Consider the following 18067-nt stretch of genomic DNA (forward strand, 5'->3'; position numbering starts at 1 on the left):
GTGTCAGATGAATTGTGTGCGATATCTTATTTCATGCTTAACAGGTTCTGGTTTATTCTGATTTTAGCTTTGCTTGAATTTGCAGTATAGCCAAGAATACCTCATGAAGGAAAGCAGATTTACCAGGATTTTAGATGGTGCGTGTGTGCAATTGACACAATTTAAGAAAGGCTCTATGGCATAAGTAGTGAATTAAAAAAAACAAACAGAAAAATAGAACATAGGGAAGGTTTTCTTGGCTCAGAATATATATTATATATATATATAATATAATACAAGCAAACATTCCCAGTGTGTTTTATAATAGGCACTGCTGTATGTCTGTATATTTTGTTAGACTATATTTGTAGTCCATTTTTTTTTTCCAAATTCTTTATAATCATATTTGACACCAAAAGTTGAACAAAAACCCCGAACAATTCTGTTTCAGATGACTGTGGGAGTCTTCATTTTTTTCCCTATAAGTAATTAAGCAATAAAACCTAACTGGTGGGTGTGCGTATTGTGTAACTTCCATAAACCCTGGGTGTGTCAGGAGGTGAAGAGAAAAGGCAGAGCCTTCAGCCATCGTCTGCTGTGCTTCTTGCCCAAGAGCCATTTGCTGCGTCTACCTCGATGTCCCACTTAAATCCGGCATTTCAGTTTGCAAAACAAATAGGCTGGCGTTAAGCTCAGAATTATATGTGCGCACTTAGGAGCTTTAAATGATTCCTAGCATGCTTAAGTGAGATGGTAAAGCAACTTCTGGAGAGAAAGAAAGAAAACATGCATCTTTGCAGCAAAAATGAATTGGCAGAGTTGAAGCAAAGTGGTGTTGAAATCTATGCCAGAAGTGACTTTTCCATGTAGATCTTTTCCCAGGAATTACATGCCTAAAGCAAATAAAAATCCCACAAACTGAATGGGAGTGCAGTAAGTACCCACAGCACCATGGGCTCCAGTGGCTCTTCATCCAGGGGACAACCCCAGACACCTTTCCCTTCATACCACACTATAGCCCTTCTCTTTGTCAAATAGAGATGAGCCCCTGACAGAGTGACTTAATTAATATTGCAAAATAGCATAACAGAATTTAATTGAATGTAAATGGGAGGCAATTAGATGTATTATCTAGGCAACTTGAGTTTTATGTAGTGCACATATGGAGAGTATAGGATTAAAAAAATGCAGTAGGAGTCACTTAAAGTGGGGATTGTCATTTCCTTAATGCAATGAATTATTTGATAGTCTGGAGGGACTTCACAGGATCGTTTTTTGAATCCTAAAATGAACGCTAGTGAATAAAAGTGAAAGCAGCAGCATACCAGAATTGTAAAAGCTGGCTGCTCGATTAAAAGATGTAGACATCACAGAACGGGGAGAGACCTGGGTGCTTTGATGTATGCATCCCATGCTGATTTTAGATGTGCTGGGTTATCAGAGACTCCACCAGCATACTGGCAGGGCTGATGCAGATGGGAGAGCAGTGGCCACCTGGAGTGACCGCTGGGACCAGGTGGAAGAGAATGTCTGAAATGGCACCAAGTGGCCATGTTTAGGGAAAACGACTCACCTCCAAAGTATGACATTTGCAGGTAAAATCTGATTTCTCATACCTTTGAGATGGTGTCCTACCTGGATATTCCAGCTTATCTGTGGGCGTCACCGTTGGGTGATGTGCCCCTCTCCACAGCCTCGTTGTGCGTCTCACCCCATAGCGCACTTACCCTATGTCTGTAGGATTCTTGCACTATTTATAAATGTTATAAAAATTCTCCATCTCTGTGTAACCGATACCCATCTGGAAGTAATTTGCAAATGATTGAAACGGCAATGGCCGGAGCCAGGGAGGAGCAGACCACCAAGGGTTTTTGCCACAGCAGTTAATGAAGTGTATTCTGCAGAAAATGTTAATGTAAATATGCTGCAGCCCTGAACTTGAGATGGAAACTAAAAATCCTTGAAGAACTTGGCCACAGTTTTCTAACCACACCTTGAAGTATTTATAGAACGCTAGAAGAGGAAAATATAGTTAGATAATGCAGTGTTTTTAGAAAGCAGAAACAGTTTTTCAGTGTGAATTTTCAACGGGAAGAGCCAGGCTGTGTTATGTTTTGATGCTCTTCTAAATGGTTGCAGTTCCTTTAAAGTTATCTAAAGTTGTCTGGAGGATTTTGACTGTATTATTTCCATTCACTTTATTTGTAAATGATCTGCTGGATTGATTTAAAAGGCCCTCTTGTCAAGGAAGGCAGATCAGAATGATTTTTATTCTTGGACAGTTTTGCAGTCTTGCTTCAGAAACTTGAACCACTTGAATAAAGCAAAAGTTTCCTCAACTTAATGACCCTGTTTTGAGGGAGATGCTCTTGGGCTGTTGGGGCTTTGAAGACCATATCCAGCCCAGTAATACTGCAAGGAAGAAAATCATCCCTCCTGGAGGCACCAAGAGACAGCAGCGCTCGGTTACCTTCCTGTGAGTTGCTGTGTTTCTGGGTTTTGTTCCTATATGAAATGAAGCAGTCTCTCTTCTGTGACACTACCCTCAAATACTTATTTTTTTTACTTGGTCAAGGGAAAACTTTATTAAGGTTTTTATTTAATAGCTGGCAAAAATGGTTGGGGAAGTAAAGTGATTAACGGAAGTCTTATCTCAATAGAAGTTTTCTCTTCTCAGTGCTAATTTGCTTTTTGAGGGTTGAATAAACAGCAAGCAAGAGACAGCGCACATGCAACTGTGATTTTTCAGGGAAATAAATGAGAATTTGCTTGACTGTTCAATTTTATCTATGCTAATTACACCACTAAGAGATCTACTTAAACATCTCAACCCCCCATTCCCCTCCACCAGAGTCTCTGGTCATGGTTTTTAATTGACAAAGTATATTTTAAGAACAGGAGGATTAATTAAAATGCACGCTGGCAGTGAAAACGAGGTGTTTTTGCCATAAGGTTGTAATCAGGAAGTATCTGCAAGGGAAATGTCTGGAGTTATTTTTCCTCTTGGCTGCAGCTGAAGATGACCACCTGGCTGAGACAGCGCAGCTGCTTTTGTAGTGTCTGTTTTGGTGTGTAATTTAGATGGTCCCCTTCCTTCTCATTTCTGCATCAGCACCGAGTGGTATTATCCTTGGGGAGGGGAGCGGGAGTGTCTGTCTTTTTTATGACTTTGATTTTATGAATAAAGCATGTCTTGGAGTTCTGCCAGGGCCACCAAGGCGGAGCTGTTAGTTTGGGATGCGGCGTCTTTCCTCACCTGGCTGTGGAGCGTTTGCTGGAAGGAGGTTTTTGCCCTTCAGTGCCAGCTCTTTAAAATGATGTTTTCAAGGTAGCGTGTGAATGTTGACGAGATGGTGCAATTCCTCTCCCTTTCATAAACACGGATAGTTTCAGGATTTTTAGTGGGAAGCTGGAGACAAAGGGCTTGTTTTGAGTGGAAAGGTAAGGATGAATCTTCATGAGAAAAGTTGTCCTGATGCTTTGTGTTAGTCAACATGTGGTAACTGGGGCTGTGGTTAAACATCCTCTTGTGAAACAAGCTGGAATGATTGGAGATGTTACCACCCTGTATCTGTCCGTTCAGCCCCACCAGCAGAGCCTGAGGAGCAAGCCAAGAGCTCTCTTCAGCTTCTTCACTATAAAGGCAACGACTGGAGACGTCCTCTGTTGGTATTTCAAAAATAGCCGGCTGACGTTGGGTTGGAAGCCGATGAGCACTCCTCATCCATCTGCCAGCCCCGAATGTTTGAACAGCTGGTGGAGGCAATTTCCTCAGTCGCTCCAGCTTGAATTCCAAGAGGCAAAGTTCTAATGAAGAAAATGCGAGGTGTAGGTTTCACGTGTGGTAGCAAGCATGGAGCGTAAGCTTCGACTTGACTGACTAGCATACATTAGGAATGATTCCCTGCCTTGTGAGCGCCGGAGCTTTAGAAAGTGCGTCGGCGTGTTGTAACTTGCACCTTCGAATTCTAGTCAAGACAAACCTTTAGGCAAAGACTCCCAAGTAGAATTAACCACAGTCAGCTAAGATATTTTTAAACATCACCTACTTGGTCTGCGCTAGATGCTAAATGATGTTTAAAAGCATGTTGGCCAACCTGTGTTTAATTAACGTTTTCTTATCTATGCGAGTTCTAAATCAGCTTGATTCTGGATGAGTTTCAATCCTGCTGGTGTCAGAATAATATTTCTGTAGCTTAGAAAGTTCTTGCTGTGCCTAAGAGTTGTGTATTTTTCCAGTTTGTGGGGACAGATGCAAGTAGGTAGAGTAAATTCCATTGTTTTTAGAAGATGAGGAAGTTTCTTTCCATTTTGTTTCTACATGTTAATTTAAAAAGTTGGCACGGTTGTGTATAAGGATCCCAAGACTGGTTATTCTGCTGTAAGTACTTTTAGAGGGAAACAAACCTTTTTTCCTTATCTGTTGCCTTTGAGTTTCAGTGTTCGGCTTTATTTTCACACACAGAAGCTGGCTTAGCTCAATGGCCCGGGGGCTGAACTTTGCGGTGCTGTGCTTCAAGACTCGTCCTACGAGCCTGAATTTATTATGCTGCCTGAGCTGCCAGGTTGGGGCTGTCTGAACATATAAACCAGATAAGAAACTTCTGGAGGCCGAGCGGGAGCCTCGGCAGCTCTCAGGTTGGGTCTCTCATACCGTGCCGTCCATCTCCATTCGGTGCCAGGAATTGGAGTGTGGGACAAAAGATGTACATGGTTCCAGGCTTAAACCTCTAGAAGAGTCACAGGTAGCTCTGCAAAAAACCTTAGACAGGAAACCAGAAAAAATAAATCCAATATATCGGAGGTAAATGACATCCCTCTGAGAATTAGTTGGTCTGTCATAGTGCCATGGTGTGACACTCTGTGTTGTGTAAGAAGACAGGGTGAGGAAATAACTGATTCTTTTACCTCTATTTCTCCCCTCCTCTTGGATGGCTATATTTTGGTTTATTTTTTGAGTACTGAGGTCCTCTTCCCTCATTAGCACTGGCAGATTTGATTCTGGCACAGAAGTAACCTGTACTCATGTAAAATTATTTTCCTGCCCTTCCTGTATAAAAGTAAAATTTTAGATTATTCTGATAAAATATTTGCTCCCTTTTTTTTCCTCTCCCAGCTAGGGAAAAGTTAAGAGTTGACTTAACTCTGAAACAAAGAATCCTATTGAAAACTACTCTCGTTTTTTTGAAGGTGGCTACAAAACCTGGGTCTTGCATTTACCCAGTATGTATCTGAAGTGGTTAGAAAACTGGTAACAGAGGTTTAATCACCAAATATACGTAGGCTGGATCCGCTTCCACATTTTGCAGCATCAGTTGTTAGGTGTGTGGTCTTTCAAAAGATCCCATGCTTAGAAAACCAATAAATGCCAGGGCAAGAGACAGCCTTTATGGATAGATCGAAGCAACTTTGAGGATTTACTGTCTCAACAGTCACTTTTTTCCACCCTCATCCACGTCTTTAATGATCTTGGAAATGTTCTGAGCATCCAAATAGCACTATCTCCTAAAAGCACAAGTCTGAAGTTGATTCAGTTGTTGCATCCTGTGATCAAACCCGAGTTTGGTTGCTTTAATCTTTGTGTCTCTGCTTTACAGACTAGGTAAGTGAAATGTATTTATATAATAGCTAGGAAGGAGCGTGTTGGAGTGGAAGATGAAGTTGGTATCAAATCCACAGATCCTTCTCGGGGTGTCGGAGTCTTCAGAGCTGGACCTGTCAAGCACAAACCCCCTCTGCTTTCTCAGCAGTGGACCCACCACTATGGAAACCATTCCCATAGCACAGTGAAGTGCCCCAGTCCCTCAGCATCCACAGTGAAAGGATAAGTTAATGTTAGACATGGCTTTTTGAGGCGACAGCAAGAAGAAAGAAAACCCCCAAAACCACCATATTCCCCGAGTAGAGTGTTTAAGTTTGGGCATTATGATGAAGAACGTGCAATATTTGTCTCAGGGAACTCCTTGAGTAAACACAATGGTATCTGTAGTGATTCCTACTTATGTGATGAGAAATCGGAGGTAAAGCAGAGGAAAGTCATCACGATGATGTGGAAAGGCAGTTAGGGAGAAGAAAATGCATTTTATAAAATGTATTGTGCTTTTTGCTTTGGAGGTAGGAAGAATCAAAGTTTCATACTGCAACAGCTTGTTCCTGCTCTAGACCAATCTTCAAGACAGCACAATATTGTTGCTTATTTTTAAGACATGACCAATATAGAAAATTTGTGCAAAGTTCTGTTTTGCTGGAGAATACTAACTGTGGCGACAAAGCTTGCTTCAGCAGGACATAATGTATAATAACTATTTTAGTTTGTATGTATTTCCTTAGGTTTGGGTGTTGTAGGCTGTGGTCTCTTCTTCAAGGAGGTCTTGCCCAAATATAGACACTGCTTGCAAATGGAATGATAGTGCATGTTTTGCATGGATGGGAGTGCTTGCGTTCAAAATCCATCATCATTTATTTTCCTGTTAACAAGGAAAAAATATATTATTTGATAGGAATATCGTGGAGCCATATTCTGTGTTGGAGTGGGCGCTGTTGACTCTTGCCGACAACGGTAGAACTTATGGACAGGCTTCAGATTTCTTGCAGCTTAGTTTACGTAGACATTATAACTTTTTAGTCCAGAATGCATTTTGAAAACAAGCCATCACCTTTAAGTTCAGTATAACTCTGGGAAAGCTGTAAATGCTGGAAAGGCTCAGGATGAGAAGTGCTGCTCAGCTGGACGGAGCTGCTGCAGTTTCAGGGCTGGTTGTAGTAACAAGTTTCCTTTTTCAGTCCTGATGTGTCTTGGCTTATTCATCATTATTTATAGACAGTGGTTGAGATTCTATGATGCTGAAACTACTGCATCTAAAGTAGAAGGGGGCAAATGCATTTTTCCATTAGTAGCAGCAGAATAAAATATCCATTTAGTTATGCTAAAACTTTGAACCTTAATGAATAATTGTAGCATAATACCATGCGTCATCTGTTAAGAAAATGGAATTCCATTCCAAACTGGCTGCTTTTGTGGAATGGGTGGAACATGAAGCTCTTTTCTTAGATTTGAGAAAGTTTAATCCATGATTCTCAGCACGTGTATCTATGAGGCGTTTTCAAAAGTTACTTCTGTTGCGGGAGAACTTGAAGTAAAATTTAAACCCTGAAAAAGTTGATGGGAAGGGCATTTAAGGATGGCAGGAAAGTTTGATGTAAGACAGCAAAAAAGTAAACGAATTACAGAAGTGCACATGGGGAAGCAATGGAGTGTTTTCCAATGGAATGAAAATAAGTAGATAAAAGATAGAGAATTAAAAGACGTTGAGTGGGCAGAGAGACAGTGGAAGAGGGTTCTTAAGGGACTGTGGAAGGTTCAGCCTTCACTAGATCTTGAATTAGGAGTCTCGGGTCTTACTACAAAGCAGCTAATGTAGAAATGAAAATAATAAATGGTTTATTAGGACGTGTCAGGATTGCAGTCTGCATCTATATTGGGATTTTCAGTGAGGAAGAAAGGTTACAGTTCATCCATGGAAAAAGCAGCCAATGTGGTGTTGTCACAGACGAGATGGACAGCTAAGGTTGGGAGGATCCCACAATATCACCAAGTGGAAAAAACCAAACAACCTCCCAAAAAGCAAACAACACGGTAAAAAGGCTCTCCCCAGGTGTGCATGTGTGTGCACGAGATCTTCACAAGGACACGAGACCCAGTTCTTTTCTCAAGTAACCCGAGGTTCACCACCCACCATCTGGGATGCAAGACAAGCAGAGAGGTTTCCAAGGAGTTTGTGTTGCATCCTGTCAAAATGAGAGCAATGATTTTAATTATTATGGACAAAAATGTATCCCTGCGACACCCTCCCTGATTTTGGAGTGACACCAGTGATTAACTTGGCTCCATTAACATGCAGCCGCGTTGCCAGGCTCAGAATTGCAGAAGTTTTAATTTCCCAAAAGAGAGAAAACAGTCTTTGCTGCTTTCAGAAGAGTTTCAGTGCATGAAGCTCTGCTCGCTGTGTACTCTGGGAATGAGATACCATGGCAGATTATTCCCCAGCCAGATTGTATTCTGATTTCTGTAATAACAACAAGGAGTGCTCTACATCTGGAGATCACTTACTATGTCACTTAAAATTATGATTAGAGAGTAATGCTTGCTTACCAATATGACAGGATAGCAGAAGGATTTTGTCGTCTGTATGCCCTCCTCTATTAACCTGCTGTGCTGAAATTGATTTTGCCTATTTGGATTTGTCTGGAATTGCAGAAATGGTGTCCCATTGAAACAATTAATTATTTTTTTTTAAGTAAAAATAGAGGAATACAGTTTTCAAAACTAAGTAATTACAAGGAGATTGCCAACCTAGAAGAAGATACTAACGTGATCACACATTACAATGGTGATGCTGCTGCAGAAGCCCCCGAGGTGTAACTCGGCTGGGTTAATTGAGGATATTTGCAGATTTGCAGTCCTGGGCAGAGTTTCCAAACAAGGGGAACAGCAATGGAATTAGCAGGAAAACTCTTAGTTGGTGTGATGCACATTTAAAAGGCAGCAAATTAAGTTTTTGTGGCCTATAGCATAACAGGGCACTTTAGAGTTGTTCATTAAATTAAGTCTTTGTGGGTGAATCTGTTTTAGAAACAGATTCCTTCCTTTTAGAAAAAGAGCTCAAAGTAATGGTGTTGCGCCTTGACTCAGTAACTACAGATGGGCTTTCAGACCAGGTTTCTGAGATGTTTTAATTCAAAATGAAGGGAAAGATGGGTGCTGGGCTCTCTATAGTGTAACTGTAGGGCTGTCTTCAGGTGCTGCTTCATCACAGTTTGGGGTTGTCCCACTATAGAGAAGTTGGTCCCAAGCAAGTTTGCGCAAGGAGTTGAAGGTTATTTCCTTTATGTTGTGCTGGAGTCTGGGTTTTGGTAAAGCTGTGGTTTTTCTTAGCCTATTTACCACGTGTGTGAGAGAGAAAGAAACAGAGGTGCTTTTAAAACATTCATTTTAAACATTATATATACAAATCTGAATGTGACTATTTTTGAGACGTGCTGGAAGGAGAGATGTGGAAAACCCATCTGGGTGATTTCAGCAACGTCTTAATTCACACATTGTACGTGCGCTATATTATACGCTATCAATTTTTCATTTATCTTTAAAATGAATCTGGTTGCATAAACAGAACTCTTGCCGTCCAGCTGCAGCGGAGGGAAGCGCATCAGGAGCGCTGTGTGAGATGCTGGAGAGCTGTGGAGAAAACCTCCTGAACAAGCAGCCGGGACGCGAATGATAAATGTCTGTTTGGCAAACTGATTCTTAGCAAAGCCTTTGCACACTTGGCCAGTTGCATCCTGTTTCCTGGAAGGATGCCAGATGGAGGAGAAACGGAAATGTAATGGATTGCAGGTTGTTGGTTTTATTACCATTATTTTCTTCTGTTGGTCGCAAGAAGGCCGAATAAACAGGAGTTGCCTTGAGGTAGGTGAAGTCTCACTATCTGAAGTCACGCGAGCCTGGCTCAGCTGTATTTCATTTCCAGCGCTCTGTAGTTGTGTTGGTGACACTCAGGGAGGCTGTTCGGCTGGATTTAGTTTAGCTTTTTTAAAACAACCCGTAATCCCCAGGCTCTTGGAGTGGAGGGAGAAGTTAGAGCAGATGCCGCACGCCAGCCCGATTAACGGGGAATCTCAGCAGAGCCGCCGCTTTTTGATACACGTGGTAGGGAATCAACATCAACATCGCCTCGTAGTGTTTGAGCGCCAAAATCATGAGGTGCTGGAGCCTCAGTTAAATGTCACTTGATTTAAGGTTCTCTATTTTGATGTTTCGAACACTTCATTAAAATAGGCAAGTGTTTTGTAGGTCGCTGGCTCTCTGGTGGAGAGACCCAGCATGTTTCATTGATATTTCCATTTGCAGTGAACTCGGGGAAATTGTTAAAAAGAAAGCCATGAAATATTGCAGATCTCCCTCCACATCCCCCCAGATAAAGTTAATATAGTTGATTTGGGCAGCTACTGATGACAAAATGGATTGGGGGGGGGTGTTTAGTTACCATCTAGAATTTCTGTTAGAAATTCAGAGTATTTGAAAAATCATGTGAGAGCTCCAAAATCCCAGACAGGATATTTCAACAAGTATACATTGATTCTCTTTATTTTTCTTCTCATTTCACAGCTGTTTGGTTATATACATCTCCTCCCTTGGTTTATAAATCAAACCATCTACCTTTGACAAATGGTTTTGATAAACATAACTTGCATGCTCTCTATCAGGCAGCATTTTATGAAGTCATTAATTCCTTTGCAAGCAGATTTATGCAGGCATCAAATGCTTTGGGTGATCTCTTTTATGTAGTTAGAAACAGAGACTAAGATAAGAAAGTAATAATGTTGCTATGTTCTGGCAAGCTGATACTTTAGGTGATGCTCTTGTTCTTTCCTTCATTTGCCTATTTGAAGTAGTATTTTCCCCTTAGTGTGGCTTCACAGTGCCCTGTGACAGCAGAGGTGGGTTTTGATAATCTGTGACCTTTGCCCAAACACATTGACTGTTTTTTATTATTAACACTTGCTGCATTGTACACAGTATTTCCACCGGCTGATTTCATTGTACACCCTTCCCCAGCATTGCTTTTGCTTCTCTTGGCTATGAAAACAAGGCTGAAAGGAAATACTTTGGCTAAAATGATGGCATCTGTTGGCAGCTCTGGTTTACCAGGTGTTCTGCATTATTGTCTTTTACCCTTAATAAAATACCTCGTGTCACAACTATTAGCAGCTCAACAAAGGTTGGACCACACAGGGGCTGCTGGGCAGGATAGAGGTGAAAAGGTTGAAGGAAAAAAGGAGCAGGGGAAGGGGGTGGAATGAGCTGTTTGAAAGCAGCTGTTTTGGCTGCTCTTTCTGCTTTGTGTTTTTCAGCGTCTCCTGTATTTATTACTTTTAATATCACGGTGGTTTTAACAACTTGCGTTAGTGTCTAACAGTCCAAGCTTGAAACCAGACACATCTTGCGAGGAGCGAGCCAGTAGAGCCGAGGATCCCGCTCCTTTTCTCCATCCCAAACCAGTTTTATTTCCTGAAAAACAGCTGACCAAAAAGCTGAAAGATGACGTCTCTGTCATGTCAGCAGACATCCTGTTAGTTGTCAGCACTGTGAACACACACCTGCTTGCGAATATCATCTTCACATTTGGGATTCTTCACACGAGCATCCAACTATTTTTTTGCGTAACTGCTTAGTTTCTGTAGAAACTGCCACGTAGATTAAAACCACATGGGTACCAGAGCATGTGTTTCAGTAGAGCGATGCTGAAAGCCAGAGGGTCACGTTGATAGTCAGTAAATGCACTTTTCAAACCTGGTACCATAAGATTCTTTATCGCTATGGGGTGCGTTTTGTTGGTTTGTTTTTCTTTCTAGCTTGTGTGCAAAAATATATCCATGAGGCTGAGTAATGCATTCTTGTCATTAAAAACATGCAATGACTGAAATAACTGTTGCAAGCGTGGAGGATCATGATTATGGCATAACTGAATGCAAAACGCCTAATTGCCTGCAAGATTTCATATATCGGTGATTTTCCCTTGTTAGATGGTTGTAGAAGTACTGTATTTTGTGACTGAAATTATTATTGCCATTTTTTTCCAGGCGGCTGGCTGGCAATGACCTCTCTTTTATCCATCCGAAGGCCTTGTCTGGGTTGAAAGAACTCAAAGTTCTGTAAGTAATGGGTTTTCAGAGCTCCGTAGCTCGCAGTCCGTTTGCTCAGTGCACAGCCAGCCTGGCTGCTGGGAGGCTGGAGGAAATGTTTTTTGGATTCCCCTCTCAATTATAGTGCTCCTACTTTTTAATTTATTTTATCAAAGCTTGCTCTAAGTGGTGATGATGAGCAGTGGTGAACTTGACTAAACCGTAATTACAGCGTTTAATTAGAAAGCTTACTTGTTTCTGATGTATATTTTGTAGCAGAAGCATCCTAAAAAGGAAAAAAATCCTAAAAAGGACGTGTAAATGTTTTTGTTATCCTCCACCCCCTCAGTTTACTGCATCGGGTACCCCGACACTGCCAGGTACTTAGAGAGATGTAAAACACTGTCTGACCTTGGAATCGTCCCCTATGGGTAATAGAAATAATTTCCATAGATTGACTCTGCTTTAGGTGAAAATGACTTATTATTAGGAAAAAAGCTTTAATTAAAAAAAGGTTAGAATTGTATGCCTCGTTTCCCATATCTTTTTTCCCTTTCTGAGATAAGAATTATTAATTTCCACTGTTTTCCCATAGCTAAGGATAAAAAGAGTTTGCTGTTGTTTGGGATTTAAAAAAAATCTGTATCCAGAAATTGCGGCATTTATGCTGACGTAAATATTTCCAGTTACTAGTAGGGTAATACATAGTTAATTAAACAGATAATTACAAAAAAAATCATTGAAAAGGACCCTGAGGTTGTAAAGAAACAATCATAAGGAGGGTACGGATTAGGAAACTGCCCACCTGCAATACTGCTTAATGATGCTTTGTGGGTTGAAGGCAGTGTCAAGGCTTTTGAAGGTAACTCCACTGGGATACCCAATGCTGGAGGTGCCTGAAATTCCAGCAGTTCTTGAAAAATTTGGGGCTTGGGTATTAATTAAGAGTTAACTTATTTGTCTAATTGCATTTTAACCCAGTGCGCACCAAAATCTAACAGCATTTTATAATGTGTGAAACCTCAGTTATTCGCATTGTCTTTATAAAATAACTCATCGTGCAATTATATGTTGTCCCATGAGAGAAGTTCTTTAAAAAAAGCCCAGTATAACTTAATTCGGCTTGGTGCCAGTTTCATTCTGTGTCTTTTAAAGTTGTGCTTTGTTGTGAACACACTTTATAAATCAGATTGTTCATGCGTTGTGTGTTGATGGGTCTTTGAGAAAAACTAGAGGTTTGTGTATTTTGGAGCATGTATAGGGTGATTTCACAAGAAAGTAATAAAATGTCATTCATTGTAGCAAATTTGTATTAGTGTGACGTTGTGCGTCCTCTTCAGTGAGTTCTCAGGGGAATTTCAATGTATTATGTCAGAGGCTTGTTCTCTGCAAATTAATGAAGTTAATTAACGAGTCATAAATAAAACTGAAACAGACCATTTTCTTGTTTCATCATTGCCTTTGGGTAATTCTGAAAGCTTTTATGTACACCAGTAATCTGTGAAACCATAGCGGGACCGTGGGCTCTTCTGTCACCTCTACTGTTGATAAAGATTATTGTCAAATTGTACTTTGCTAACACAGTGGATTTTACAGGACCCTACAGAACAATCAGCTGAAGACTGTACCTAATGAGGCCATCAGAGGATTAAGCGGTTTACAGTCTTTGTAAGTTTTCTTCCTTTGCTTTTTGTCACTTTGTACACATCTGTTTCATTCTGTAGAGTTTTGAAGTATAGTCATGTATGTGTAATAATGTACCTGGGCTTCTTGATATTGCAGTTTCAACTGGAGCATAGTTTCCCATGTAAAGTTAGTAAGAAATTTGATTTGTCATCTTTGGTGGGGTGACCCAAAGCCAAATCAAAATCCAAACCCAGTGACCGGATTGCTGTATAAATGTAATGGTGGGGGAGTTGAACATTTATCGTCTTTCTTGCGTGTCCTAAGGTGTTTAAGCAATTTTAAAATGTTGTGCAAAAATGAATCATGCCCAAGTCTTTTGTATCCAGAGGAGGGAAATTGGTTTCTGGGAAGGAGTATTGCTTGAGACACGCATTATATTGGTTTTACTGGAAGGTGTTGAAATCACAGAGACAGTTATGAACACCTCAGCCATTATTGCGAGTTGCTCATGAGATATTTCACATGTGCTTATACTATCTCATGGCTTATTATGTTTTATAAAGCATCTTAATCAGCCCTTAATAGTTAGTTACAGCTCTCTAGGTGGTAGATGCTTATCAGGGTGGTGAGGAGGTGGAGGGGGGAAGGGCTGCAAAATTTTTTCCTCTTTTCTGCTTATCTACAGAGAGAGCGGGCAGATTATCTCTTCCTTCAGTGCCAAGATTCAGATTTCTGGGCTAAGATCCTGTTGATTTCAGTGTTGCATCAGATTATGGAATAGCTTTTTTTAGGGAAAAAAAAAAATAGTTTTGCAAAATAGCTTTGCAAACTCTTGCCAAGGCGCTTTCTGCATTCCCTGAGCTTGGATCCCGGCCACTACCTGCTCGGATATTCCCGCCTTTAACACGTGAACAAAGCGCAGTGAGGAGCACGGGGCAGAGCAAGGTTGGCTGCATGATGTGAATAACCCTTTAATAGTTGTGTTTGTACGGTTTTTTTACCCCCTAAACCCAACAAAAAATAAAACAAACAAACCAAAACAAACCATAAACCAACTCCTTCCTGGTTTTCAGCATTCCTATGGTGCCAAAAAAGAAACTACTTTAGTAAATACCTTTGTTGTCTGCACATCATCCGTTTCAATTTCAATGAATGCGCTTTGTTCTCTACTTATATACAGTAGTGTTTAGTCTCTAATTAAAGTTTAAAATAAAAAATCTCCAGTTTGATAATTTTATGTGCAAAAGGGAAGGGGCAAAACTAAGGAGAAAAAAAAAATGAATGGATGAATTAAACCAGCATCTCTCTCTTTTTAATAATTCATATATTTTCACAGAATGTTAGGGATTGGAAGGGACCTCGAAAGATCATCTAGTTTAATATGATTAGAAAAAAAGTGGTTAGAACCATTTTAAAAAAAAGACATTTTAGTTGTTGGAAAAAATAATGGAATGATTATGTAATATTGTGTAATGTAACCAGTATGATTGCTTGACATAACATCATTGTAATTAAAATGTAATAGTAACAATTTAAAGCGTGGTGAGGTTTCCCTTTCTGGGAGCTTCCATGTTCACAAGCAAATGATAAACTATCCATTTTAGGAAGGTAAAAAGGATTAAATTGGGCTAATAACAGCAAGCTACTTATTACATCTTTTTCTGAGGAAAACCTGATTGATTTTTCTCAAAATAGCTGTTGGAAACCCATTCTGGAAGCTATCGGTGTCAGAACCTCAGATTAATTTGTTTAATTCCATTGGTGTGAATTGTGTTTTGGTTTGTCCCTCTCAGTTCCTGAGGGATCCTGCGGGATCACCATCATTTGTTCAGATCAGCAGCAATTTGAGAATAAATTGGTTTTTGAGACAAGTGTAGTGGGAAACATGAAGCATTTTTCCTGTGCAGTTTCTTTATTTCACCAAATGCATTTCTGTAATTTTAACAAATTTCAGGAAAACGTTGTTTTACTGCATCGCCCGTAAGATTACAGTGTAATTATGCACATCCCCTGCTAATGTAGGGAGCACCTTCTGGTGAAGGAATGGAGAACAGGTCCTCTGAGTTTTATGTTTTAATGTGGAAATAAAAGTGCCAGCATACTGCCTTATTTATTTAAAAACAACAACAAAACCCAACCCAAAACTAAATATATAAGGAAAAAGGTGATTTTCCCCGCAAAGGAGTCTGTGTAAAATATTCATTGAGAGATCCTGAGCTGCTGTGACTTTCTTCTAAAAGAAACAACTCTTTGCAGAATATGTTAGAAAACCTGCTTCTAACTTCTTGATATATAATCTCCATGCAAACCCTGCAAGTTTAAACATCTCTTAACCGACTCCTTTGGCAGTTTCCCAGTTTGCTCTGAGTAGGCTTTAGGGGGAATTTTTTCTTGGTGAAGACACAAATTACTTGCTCATAAAACTGTAGAGTATATTGATAATCACTTGGGTTCCAGCTCCTGTAGAACTACACCGTTTCTCTTTATGTGCTCCAATTTCTGGCTGCGTAGGATGGCGGTTGCCACACTATGTATTACACTATGTATGTATTAACCAGCCCAGTAAACCTACTGGTGTGGAAATAAAGATGGTTAGAGGAGCTTCATGATCTCTAATGTTTATATGACAGCTGGCGAGGAGCCAGCCTGGTTCAGAATGCTAAACAACAGCTCTTTATTTTCTGTTTACATTGGATATTTTCCCAGCTTTGGCCTCCAAAATAGACTTAGGACAGAGTCCTTCTTTATGCAAGTGAAATTTAGCAACAAGAAAAGAGTTTTAGTGAGGGGAAACTTGCCGTCGAGCACCCCAGAGAAGTTTTATGTGGCAGGATGTGTTCTCGTTGTGAATGTCGTGATATCTAACGAAGAGGCGCACTTTGTACCTTGGATCTGGGAATGGTATCGGGGAGGTTTATTGGTGATCCAAAGGTCATAGGAAGAGCCGGAGGCAGGAAAGCGTTTTGGCGTCTGTGGAGCCCAGAAGGACCTTTTATTTTTTAGGTGCTGTAGCATAAGAAGCATATTTGACTGCGATGACTATTTGTTTTGTTAACACCACTTGTTCTGACCTTTGTGGGGATTTGTAAAGTGGTTCTGTAAACTACAGCAACTTCTAGGATTGCTCTAATTCACCCTAGACACCCAGCTACATATGAATTTTAAGTCATAGCATAGAATATTCTACTACAGTCCTCACTGCCTGACAAATACTGGAACTACGTTATTCAAACAGAGACTTTCAGATGCTTTCAAAACGAGAACTTTGTTCCATTTCAACTCAAAATACCCAATTGCTGCTAATTTTAGTGGGCATTTGCCATCAAATCCATGAGCCGTTTTTGAAAGCTTGTCAATAAATGCTAAAGCATCAGGGACTATTTATTCTAATTGTAGTTAAGGAGTCACCAAGGTTTTGTTCCTGCACATGTGCCCACATGTGGGGAATATTAGAGCAGCAATACAGGGTGTTTCAAGAAGATGGACCCAATTTCAAATCACTGTATCTATTTTTCATGTGGGGATGTGTCAAAGACTGTGTTTTCGTGCCACCATTAGCGAATTAACCAAAACAGAATCACCACAGCAGTGACCTCAGTGGATAACGACACTTTGAGAGGCATTTGGGACAAATTCAACTATTGCCTTGATGTTGTCCATACAGCAAGTGGAGGGAACATTTATAAAAGCATTTATAAGAAGGTTGCTAAAACCTGATAACTCATTAAAGCGTTTGTAAATTTCTCTGGAATTGTAACATCTTGCCGTAGTGAAATACACTGCTCTGAAATCGGGTCCATCTTTTTGAAACACCCTGAGGTTCAAAGCGCTGCAGCTATGTTGCTATGTCAGAATCCCAGATCTGTGGGTATTGGGACCGTGCCAGTGTGGTGTTTGACGGTGATAGCTCCTGCTTTTCTCTTTCCGTGGGTGTTCACCTGAGCTGCAGGGTCGGTGTCTCCGGGCGTGTGGTCAGCAGTGATTTTCTATGGTACCCAGGACCGGTTCTGGCTCCCGAGTCAGGTTTTTACTCCCAGCATCCGTGCGGGATCATAACCAGTTTTGCAGTTGCCTTCTTATCTCAGTGGCGAGAGCAGGCTTGAGGCAGAAACATGCTGAACTGGAATGTGATTATTAATACACTTTCTAGGAGAGGGAATTGGCTTGGCCCAGGCAGGAAAGACTTGGGGTCCTGGTGTGGGATTGAGAGAAATGAGAGCAGCATCTTGCTTTGCAGTATGAAGATGTGTGGTAGAAGGGTGGCCCATAGCAGTCAGGACACATTTAAAATACATGCTGTAGCACATAATCTGCTACAGCCTTGCATTTCTGGCGTTCTCTTATTTTAGGAAGGATGCCTTATACGGATCAAGTTACGCCTGTATTTATTAAGAAAGAAAAAACCCGCACAAACCATACAAAAAACCCCAAATAACAACACCAACAAAACAAATAAAATCTAGAAACATTCTGCTGCTGCCGCAATGAAACCACACAGCTTTAAGTGGGAATTCACGTTGGTGGCAATTTTAGTAACGTAAACCATTGGAGCACATTGAAATAAATCGAAAGGGAAGATCACTAAATGTGGAGAGGACAATGCAAACGTTGTATCAAAAAATACACAGTTCTACTCTAACTCTGCTCGTTTCTCTTAAAATGTGTTTGATGGCTTCTGTTGATAATTTTGTGCTTCTGGATTATATAGTTTTGAAGGCCAGGGCTATCTGTATGGATAATCCTGCCTGTGAGACTGGAAGATCTTAATTAAGAGCAATGA

General features: G+C 40.5%; 1 protein-coding gene across 2 annotated transcripts in view; it reads left to right on the plus strand.

Annotated features, from left to right (window-relative positions):
- The window catches only part of LGR4 (leucine rich repeat containing G protein-coupled receptor 4), a 76797-nt gene that overhangs the window by 34794 nt on the left and 23936 nt on the right, over positions 1-18067 (plus strand). For both annotated transcript variants that reach the window (XM_082058873.1, XM_082058874.1), the window contains exons 3-4: positions 11620-11691; positions 13258-13329. In XM_082058873.1, the coding sequence (XP_081914999.1) occupies positions 11620-11691; positions 13258-13329 (144 nt within the window). The remainder of the gene's footprint in view (positions 1-11619; positions 11692-13257; positions 13330-18067) is intronic.

Source organism: Streptopelia decaocto (assembly GCF_964273445.1).
Source record: "Streptopelia decaocto genome assembly, chromosome: 7".
In the NCBI taxonomy this organism is placed as follows: Eukaryota; Metazoa; Chordata; class Aves; order Columbiformes; family Columbidae; genus Streptopelia; species Streptopelia decaocto.